Source organism: Gekko japonicus, unplaced genomic scaffold (genome assembly GCF_001447785.1).
Source record: "Gekko japonicus isolate JY-2015 unplaced genomic scaffold, Gekko_japonicus_V1.1 scaffold150, whole genome shotgun sequence".
NCBI lineage: Eukaryota > Metazoa > Chordata > Lepidosauria > Squamata > Gekkonidae > Gekko > Gekko japonicus.
The window spans coordinates 1,171,023-1,181,088 of record NW_015160839.1 but is presented as its reverse complement, the minus strand read 5'-3'; the positions used below and the strand labels follow the sequence as shown (position 1 = coordinate 1,181,088).

The 10,066-nt window shown below is 49.4% G+C and overlaps 1 protein-coding gene across 2 annotated transcripts in view; it reads right to left on the bottom strand.

Moving 5' to 3' along the window:
• Positions 1-26: 26 nt before the first annotated feature.
• The window catches only part of CPEB1 (cytoplasmic polyadenylation element binding protein 1), a 49,229-nt gene continuing 39,189 nt past the window's right edge, over positions 27-10,066 (bottom strand). For both annotated transcript variants that reach the window (XM_015418751.1, XM_015418760.1), the window contains exons 8-11: positions 9,854-10,052; positions 7,035-7,129; positions 4,336-4,416; positions 27-1,262 (exon numbers count right to left, since the gene is read on the bottom strand). In XM_015418751.1, coding sequence (XP_015274237.1) covers positions 1,152-1,262; positions 4,336-4,416; positions 7,035-7,129; positions 9,854-10,052 — 486 coding nt within the window. In that variant the 3' untranslated portion in view covers positions 27-1,151. The remainder of the gene's footprint in view (positions 1,263-4,335; positions 4,417-7,034; positions 7,130-9,853; positions 10,053-10,066) is intronic.

The window sequence follows — 10,066 nt, the reverse complement described above, 5'->3', positions numbered from 1 at the left end:
CAGCTTCAAAAAAAGTTTGGGGGGTGGGGTGGGTGGGGAGAAACAAAACCAAAACTTCAACTCCTGGCATATTCTCCGGGCTGCACGGTACATTCCTCGGAAGGGTTACTTTCTCTCTCCCTCCCCTGAAACAAGAAACGGGCTCTTAGCAACCTCTTGCCAAAAGTGCAGCCCTTTTAACAGCTCGGTTTATAAAAAGAAAATTGAAGTCTTGTGACTTTGTGATTAAAAACCTGTTATCAAGCCGCCCGCCCCCCCATTTTAAGTGCAACATAAAGTGCAACGAACTATATACAGCAGCTCAGAGATCGTTCATCCGGTCCAGTTTCAAATCCAAAAAAATCCGATCGTTCTGGGTTGCAAATATTCCTGTTATATTCACAACTGGGAAACATTTTTTCTTTTTAAACTAACAGCTCCCAGACACAAGTCGCAATGATGTTAAAAGCTGCCAGGAAAGAAATGATATTTCTTCTCATCTCATCTCAAACGACTTAAAAACCATTTCAAGAGAGTGTAAAAAGAACCTGGTAAAAATCCTGGAGCGTAAAATATGAAATATGATTTTGGTTTTAAGTGAAGAGCAAAAAGTCCCCTTTGTTGTTACAGTAAAAAACACCAGCTGAACATTCAGTTTATTCCGTTCAGATGGGGGGAGTTTTAAATGAACGGGAAGGCACTGTATGGCAACTGCAAAATAACGGAGCCAATGAGACCTGCATTATTACCACCAGTATTGCGAGGAATGTAAAAAAAGGGGCCCTTGATAAATAAGAAACAGAGGCATCCGCATTCAATGCCCTTTTAACATATGGCCCTTTGTAATGCTTCCGGTCAGCAATTAAGGAACCAAAAGTCTGGGAACTGAAGAATCGTTGGAGGGGCCCACCCCTCTAAAAAAAAACAAAAAAACACAGCCCAAACAAACCCCCGACAAGAAAATTCACTGTGCATTAGTGCAGGAACAAATAAAAAGACCAGCAGTGCAAACGTGAGAAAGGCAAGATATCTCCCGTTCAGTCCTTCCGACGGGTTCCCCCCCCCCAGCTCGGGGCCTGGCACCGGCAAGCATGCCTGGTCTGTCTTCCTGCGGCAGGTAAACAGAAGAGCAACTGCAAGCAGCTCTCGGCGCCCTCGGAAAAAACGCTGCTCTAGCTGGAGTCTCTGTTCTTCTGGTTGCGCATCAGTGGGCGGTGGTGATGCAAGATCTCCATGGAATGTTTCCAGTGCCAGCAGGGGCGACAGAAGTACTTGAAGCAGATCTAGGGAGGGAGATTGGGGGGGAGAGAAGGAAGGCAAAGAGTAAATGTAAAGCCTGCTTGAGCCAAGTGGGGGTGGGGAAGAGGCAGGCCATTTGTCTTGAGCCTCCTATTTAGACCAGTGTTCCCTCTAAGCTGAATTAGTGTGAGCTAGCTGACAGTTTTCTAGCCTCCGGCTCACACATTTTTTTTGTCTTAGCTCAGGAAGGACGACTCCAGAGCAAACTAATTTATGCAGTGGCCAAATTGGTAGCTCACAACTTTAATGCCAGTAGCTCACAAAGTAGAATTTTTGCTCTCAGGACTCCACAGCTTAGAGGGAGCATTGGTTTAGACCCTGGCTAATTTAAGATACTGGATAAACATTGCAAATCTGCTTGTTATGTGCATCCCCTGACTGGGCAAAATGAGACCCTTTCTCCACTCAGAGCTGCAAATTCAAGCAAGCAAGGCAGTTTGGTAAAAAGACGGAACTTTTTGTTGGTAACCGACAGATTTTGTCGCTCTTTTGTGGCACCTTGTTTTGCTGTCGTGTGTTCTCATATTTTTATTATTATTATGGATAGGGGCCTGTCTGGGCCCCTAAAGGAGCTCCACACACACTTCACTGCCAACAAGGCCGGAGGTGGTGAGACCTTCCATCAAACTGCAGCTGACTTATGGCGACCCTGGATGGAGCAGCGGTGGCTCAAGTGGTTAAGACGCTGAACTGCAGGCTGTGGAAGGTCGGTAGTTCAGCAGTTCGAGACCCGAGTTGCCGCATGACGGAGTGAGCTCCCGTCTCTAGTTCCAGCTCCTGCCAACCTAGCAAGAAATTGCAAGTAGATAAATAGGGACCACTTCGGTGGGAAGGTAACAGCGTTCCGCGCGCCTTGGTGTTTAGTCATGCCGGCCACATGACCATGGAAACGTCTTCGGACAGCGCTGGCTCTTCGGCTTTGAAACGGAGATGAGCACCGCAACCCTAGAGTCGGATTCGACTGGCTTTCGAGCAAGGGAACCTTTACCTTTACCTTTTATGGCGACCCTGCAGGGTTTTCAAGGCGAGAGATGTTTCCCCCTTGCCTGCCTCTGTGCAGCAACCCTGGGCTTCCTTGCTGGTCTCCCATCCAAGTACAAGCCGGGGCCGACCCTGCTTCGCTTCTGAGATCTGAGGAGACTGGGCTAGCCTGGGCTATCCAGGCCAGGACTTGCAATGCCGGCTGCAGCTGCTGCCCCCCCCCCCCCCCCCCCCCCCGCAAAGTGGAGTATTAGCAATTTATATGTTGCTTCCTCCCAGGGAAACAAGTGAGAAACAAAAGATTTGAGAAACGGAAATTCGAACATTTGCTTGTCTGTTTTTTTTTTTTAAATTCTAGGGGTGCTGCTACATTCACAAGGGGACCAAACGCCAGGCCTAAACACAACCAAAGCACCATTAGCTAGGCCAGTGGTTTTTAACCTTTACGTATTTAGCATATTTCTATGCCCCCTCTTCAGAGTCCTGCTCAAGGCAGCTTGCTATTTAAAAAAACCCCACAATATAAAACACAAGCCATTAGATCATCATCAGCATAAAAACTATCCCTGAAACAAGAGCAGACCCTTAGAAAACACCCCCCAATTAAAAGCCTGGGTGCAATGATGTGTGTTTCGGCCTGTTGCCTAGAAGAAAGTGAAGCAGGGGCCAGGTAAGACTCAAGGCGGGGGGCATTTAAAGGGTGCGGCCCACCACCTCTAGCCCTGACCCTGCCGGGTCCCCCCCCCCCCCCCTAACTGTAATATCTCAGGCTGGGTTAGAGCAGGCTGACTTGGTTCAGGAGATAACAAATGCTTCTAAGTGGGAGGGTAGGGATGCCAGCCTCCAGGTGGGGCCTGGGGATCCCCCGGAAGTACAGCTCATGTCCAGACTACAGAGATCAGTGCCCCCTGGAGAAAACAGTTGCTTTGGGGGTGGGGGTGAATGCTACAGCACTGTATCCCACTGAGGAGGTCCCTATCCTCCACAGGCTCCACCCCCAAGTCTCCAGGAATTTCCCAACCTGGAGCTGGCAACCCTACCCAGCCACATGTGGCCAGGGGGGAACTGGCAATCTTAACAATAGGGCATAGTTCGAGGCACCTTTAATCCTGTAAGTGGGATGCAAAGCTCACACATTTCCAGAGGTCCACCAATACAAGAGTCGGGGCCCTTATTTTTAAGGGAGCATCGGTCGTTTCAAGGAAAGATGGGATTCTACCTGCTACTGAGTAGCTCAGCGATTCAGTCGGCTGTGGAATCACTGTAGGGTGGCCAGCCCCCTGGTGGAAGCAGGGGAAGCCCCACTTTTGCAGGCTCTTGCCCGCCCCCAACTGATTTTTTCGGGCCTACTTCCAGTTTCAGGCCTACTTCCAGTTGGGTGTGATGCTCTGGTTTTTGGGCAAAACTCTATGGTTTTGTTAAGTCGCTCACTTAACAAAGAAGTCGGAGAGTGATTCAGCAAGAACACAGCTTTATTCTTCAACTCGAACACAACTCCAACACGGATCAACATCTGATAGCCAGAACAGCCTTCACATTGCAGCTGTCCTGCTTTTAAACATTCCCGGCTAATGTAGCCACACCCACTGTACAAATACCAACCAACACGGTTGTTCATATAAGGACCAATCACGGACGTTCCCGCTCAGGGAGCTTGCTGTGAAGTGATTGGCTTGTTACTTCCTGGGCTAGCGATACGATTGGATGTATTTGGATCCTAGCCCAGGATGAAGCTTAACATTACAAGTCAATGAGATGTTTCACAACATATCATGCATTCAAGGCAGCTTTGAATACACTACAGGTTTGAAGCCGAATTTACCACAGAGTTTTGCCCCCAAACCAGAGCGTCACACCCAACCAGAAGTAGGCCCCAAAATACCCAACATTACTTCCGGTCTCCTGGAAGGATGTTGGAAGACCCTGGCTGGCCAGGTAAGTCTACCTGGCAACCCTAAATAACTGAGGACGGGGCTTACAATGAGGGAGGTAGGTTTTCTAGCAGTACATGCAAGCTAAAGAACAGCGCTATGCATCCCCAGCTTGGAAAACGAGAGAAGGGAAAAGGGGCCTCACTTGGTCTCTGCAGAAGAAGGGACCTGGCTGAGACCTGCACTCTTGACACAAGGCGTCTTCCAGATACGGATCGATCTGAACCTAGGGAAGAAGAAGAAGAAGAAAGGGGAGACGGGGAAGTCGCAGCCAGTTAAAGTGTGAAGGTAACAGGAGTCCCCGGGAGGGCGGTTACAGTGCACACTGCAAACTTTTATGAAAAACATAGAGTTTTCCCCTCAAATAGCTGTGCCCCGCGTCATGACGTCACTTCCCTGTGACGTGCATGTGGCGCGCCGGGAGACAGCACAAAGTCCCCCGCCGACAGAGGTGCGTTAATTTGGCAACTCTAACTGGAAGTCTAGAGTTCCCATTTGCCCAGTTATGGCGGGAAACCTCCAGGTAACCGGGTCCTTGCCTGCCAGTGCTCACTGATCAGTGGATGGAAATTGAGGCCAAAGGAGGCGGTGGGGGTGGGGTGGTGATTGTCCTGGAGAGAAAAATTAGAAAAGAAAACGAGGACTCGCCTTCTTACAGGATGTTCTGACCACAGAATTCCAAGTGATTCCTAGAGCTACCTGGAAACGACCAGAAACTAGAGTCACTTCCAGGTAGCTCTAGGAATCTCCAGGAACTCTATGGTCAGAACTTCCTGTAAGTAGACAAGGCCTCATTAAAAAAAAAAATTCTCACAGGATGTACCCCCCCCCCCGGCTAGTTGCCAGGCACTGCCTAGCAATCCTACTAGTCTATTCCTCTGCTGAGTTGCTTTGCTCTTAGTGTACTGCCTTCTGCTTTTGGAATGCAAAAAAAGTTTAGACTGTTTACATATTGTCATGTCTGATACTTTTTTGCACTGCTTCTCCTATTTTTGTACCCCAATTGCATTGCTTATCTGCTGACTCACGTGGTCTAACCTGTTCTGTTTTATCTTGTGTAACCCTGCATTCAGTCTCAGCAAGACAGGTGGGCAAAAAAATAAAACGTCTCCAACTAGAATCAGGGAGACCTGGGTTCCAATCCCCACTGTGCCATGAGACCTGTTGAGTGACTTTGGGGAAGTTGCACTTGGCTTCATCTACCCCACAGAGCTGTTGTGAGGATAAACTGGGCGTGCCACCCCAAGGACATGTTTTTGGACAAGCATGACAGGCTCAGTGAGACTTTGCATTTGTTCACTTCCCTAGAGAATTCTGCCATTTTAACTGTACCCAGAATGTGACCAGCAAAAGCTGTCACATGGGACAAGGGTGGTATTCTCTTCACATCCATGAAAACATAGCAAGCCTACTTGGTTTGCACCCGAAGCTATCCTGTATCTTACAGCTTTCCGAGAATCAAGACAAAACATGAACCCGATACTTGTTACAGATCCACAAGCTCACACCCTTTGGTGAAGGCTTCTGGAGTACTTTCTCAGAAGAGGAGGAGTCTGGATTTATACCCCGCCCTTCACTATCCAAGGGAGTCTCAGAGCGGCTTACAAACTCCCTTCCCTTCCCCTCCCCACAACAGACACCCTGTGAGGTAGGTGGGCCTGAGAGAGCTCTGACAGAAACTGCTCTTTTTCAAGAACACCTCTGACAGAACTATGGCTTGCCCAAGGTCATCCAGCAGGTGCAAGTGGAGGACTGGGGAATCAAACCCGGTTCTCCCAGATTAGAGTCCGCGCACTTAACCACTACACCAAACTGGCAAATGCTGGGAGATTTTGGGGTCAGTGCATGGGGTGGGCAGAATCTGGAAGGATATGACATCACTTCTGGGTGACACTCTAGGCTGCCTTCCCTAGTCTCTATGGTCTTTAACAGAGACTAAGGGAAATTGCTAGTAGAGGTAGGGTTGCCAGACTGCCCGGTATGGGCAGGAGACTCCTACTTTGGGCGCTCCCCCCCCCCAATCACCCCCTTACTGGCAGGAACCCAGAAGTCATCGAGAGGTGCCTACAAAAACCAGAAGTGATGTAGGCAGGTTGGAGATGTCCGGGAAGGGGACACTCTGGTTTCTGGGCAAAACTCTATGATTTGAAGCAAATTCCACCACAGAATTTTGCCCCAAAACCAGAACATTGCCCCTCACATCCCTATATCATTTCCTGTTTGCGTATGCACATTGCAACGCTCCTCCCCAGTCCCCCACAAAAAACTCTAAGTAGAGGCCGTTTTTCCTCCTGCTCCTCAATTCCTCAGGGGCTGGGGGAGGGTAATTGGGGACAGAGGCAGGTAACTCCCAACCCTGGGTGGGTAAATAGGAGGCCTACTCTAGAGAGCTTTAGGTTTTGCCCAAACACTCCCTAGGTTTGACAGAAAATCAGGGAAGGGAGTGGATGAACACCGCCCCCCCCACACACTCCAGGAGAGAACTCACACTGTTCCATGAGAACCAGAGCTGTGTTCTGCTCACAAAACATACTAGGCAAAACTAAGCTTCTGGGACATGCTTGCTTGCACGCCCCACACAACTGGGTCCTCTCCAGAACCCTTCCTCAAGCCAAGGCAAGCTTATTTCAACAACTGTGCAAGAAAAGAGTCTTCATTTTTCTAGGATTTTTTCTTCTTCTCTCCTCCACCACTGTTCCGCCTGCATCCTTGAAAAAGGTTCCCTCCCTCTGCAGGCTGGGGGGCCACAAAAGTTTTACTTTTCTCTGACTTAGGAGGGGCACGGGATGTGCTGGATCGTGGACAATCAAGCGCACCAAACCTCTTCAGCAGGCGCATCCGTACCTTTTTCGTAAACTTGGTCGTTTTGATCTCCACGAAAGCGGCGCTCACTGCCTTCAGGTAGCTGTGCTGATTGTTGAAGGTGACCCGGCCGGATCCTGAAACCAAACCCATCCATTAGCGTCATGCGCACAACTTGTGATGCCCGCCAACTGCAGCGGCGGCTGTCCAAGATACATTATGAGTCACCACACATGATGCTCGGAAACGCCTGGCAGACTGGGAAATGTGCGGGGGGGGGGAGGGTTTACCACAGCTTCGGCGGGACACCCACCCTCCCTGCCAGTGATGAGCAAGTCGCCACCTACTGAATCTTGACAAAAACTATGCCTGACATAATTTTGACATGGATTTATGTAGGGTTGGCCCTATTATGAAAAGCAAAAAAGAGGACATATCCCCCAACTACTTCAAACAAGTGATCTCTATGGCAAATCTCGTTTTAAATACCCCCTATTATTGAAGCTGTGATAATTGCTCCTAGCCAGGAATACTCCTAATCTTCCAACCCAAGAAGAGGACATTTTCATCAGATTTTTTAAAAAAGAGCCCAAAAGAGGACAGACACCAAAAAAAGAGGACATATCCTCCAAAAAGAAGACATCTGTAAGGCTGCGGTCACACACACTAAATAATCCACTTTCAGTGCACTTTCCAACTGGATTTTTACTGTGTGAACTGTTGGATCCAGTTGGAAGGTGCATTGAAAATGGTTTGAAAGTGGATTACTTTCTGTGTGTGCCCGCAAGCCCTAGTAACCCTAATTTATAAGGCTGCTCCAAAGATAGAACAGGAGCAAGAGACAATGAGCAGGCAAATCCACCTATTGGGAGGGGGGGGAAGCAACTCATGAAGGGGACTGCAAACCACCCACTCATTCCCTGCCTCACCCTGCCAATAGCTTTAGCCTTGTCCTAAGAGCAGTGGTCTCTGATGTGTTGTTGTTTTGCTACGGCTCTGAGCTAGTGCAATAAAATGAATTGATCTCTGATGCCTCGCTCACTGACTCATTTCCTAGTGCTCTACTGCTTCTTCCCCCCCAAAGCAAAGACAGCAGTCTTGGCTCCAGAAAAGTCCTTCACCTCTATAAGGAGGTGAAGCATTTGGAAGCAGCAGCATGGTGCAGTGGCTAGAGAGTCCGATTATAGGATCTGGGAGACTCTAGTTTGAACCCACACTCCACCATGGAAAGTTCCTGAGTGACCTCGGGCCAGCCACACACACTCAGGCCGTTTCCCCACAAGCGCTGCTCCACGCTCGCTCTTCCCTTTTGCCCCATGGTACGTGTCAATTTCACATAAGCTGCTGCGTGGAGCATCTCCCCCCCCCCCAGCTTCGCATGATTTCCCCCACATCTACTCAATCCTCAAAAAAACAGGCTTGAGTAGACGCGGGGGAAATCACGCGAGGCTGCAGGGCAAAAAGCTTGTGTGAAATTGACACGTACCATCAGGGCAAAAGGGAAGAGCGAGTGTGGAGCAGCACTTGTGGGAAATCAGTCTCAGCGTAGCCTACCTTAGAGGCAATGCTCCCTCTAAGCTGTGGAGTCTTGTGAGCAAAAATTCTACTTTGTGAGCTACTGGTATTAAGGTTCTGAGCAAGCGATTTGCTACTGCATAAATTAGTTTGCTCTGGAGCCATCCTTCCTGAGCTAAGACAAAAATGTGTGAGCCGGAGGCTAAAAAACTGTGAGCTAGCTCACACTAACTCAGCTTAGAGGGAGCACTGCTTAGAGGGCTGTTGTGAGGATGAAACAGAGGACAGCAGAACGATATAAGCTATATCGGGTCCCCGAAGGGAGGAAGAAAGGTAGGGTATAAATGAAGAAAAATGGATAGATAAAAGGATACCTTGGCTTGCAAACTTGTGTGATTTCATGGTTGGACCTAGGCAAGATTCCCTCTAAGCTGTGGAGTCCTGTGAGCAAAAATTCTACTTTGTGAGCTACTTGCATTAAAGTTGTGAGCGAGCGATTTGGCTCCTGCATAAATTAGTGTGCTCTGGAGCCACCCTTCCTGAGCGAAGGCAAAAATGTGTGAGCCGGAGGCTAAAAAGCTGTGAGCTAGCTCACACTAACTCAGCTTAGAGAGAACACTGGACCTAGGTCTCATTTTGCTATGTCACCTACTAACTGTCCCCCAAATTCCAGGCACGGCCTCAACAAGACTTTTTTTTTTTTTGCCATCAAGTCACAGAGGGTTTTAAGGCAACGGATCTTCAGAGGTGATCGGCCGTTGCCTGCCTTCACGTCATGACCCTAACATTCCTTGGAGATCTCCCCTCCAAATATTAGCCAGGGCTGACCCTGCTTAGTTTCCAAGACCTGATGAGACTGGGCTAAGTCTGATCCCTAAACCAGGGGGCTGGATTCCCAAGGCCCACAAGAGACCACCAAAGGCCACCCCCTCCCCCGCAGTCCTTTTGGCCGGCGGCTTTTGTCCAGTTTGGTGTAGTGGTTAAGTGTGTGGACTCTAATCTGGGAGAACCGGGTTTGAGTCCCCACTCTTCCACTCGCACCTGCTGATGTGACCTTGGGTCAGTCACAAGCTCTGGCACAGCTGTGTTTTTTTTTGGGGGGGGGGGAAGGTGCCGGAACTCTCAAGAGGGAAACGAAGTTTTCAATCTGTATAACTGAAAACTCATGAAGGTCTAAACATTTTAAAAAAGAATTTTGTCGAAGAGGTTCCGGAACTCCATTCTGGAGCGTCCCCCCCAGAAAAAAGGCCCTGCTTCTGACCCAGAGAAAAGGAAGACACACGCGCAGGAGAGAGCTCTGGTCGTCCACGGGGAGCAGCGGCCGGCCATCGACTGACCGCACTTACCAATCGGATACTTGTACTTGTCTGTGTCAATCCCTGCGTACATCACGCCGCCAAACAGGTCGTTGAGGATCCCCGCTAAGGCCTCTGCGTTCAGCATGCCATGAAGGGCTCCCACAAAGACAGTTTTGCCGGGATCAAGCCTCTGCGTTGGGCTGCACACAAAGTTGCTGTCTTCCAGGACCCAGGGAATGACCTGCACCTGGAGTCGGGGGG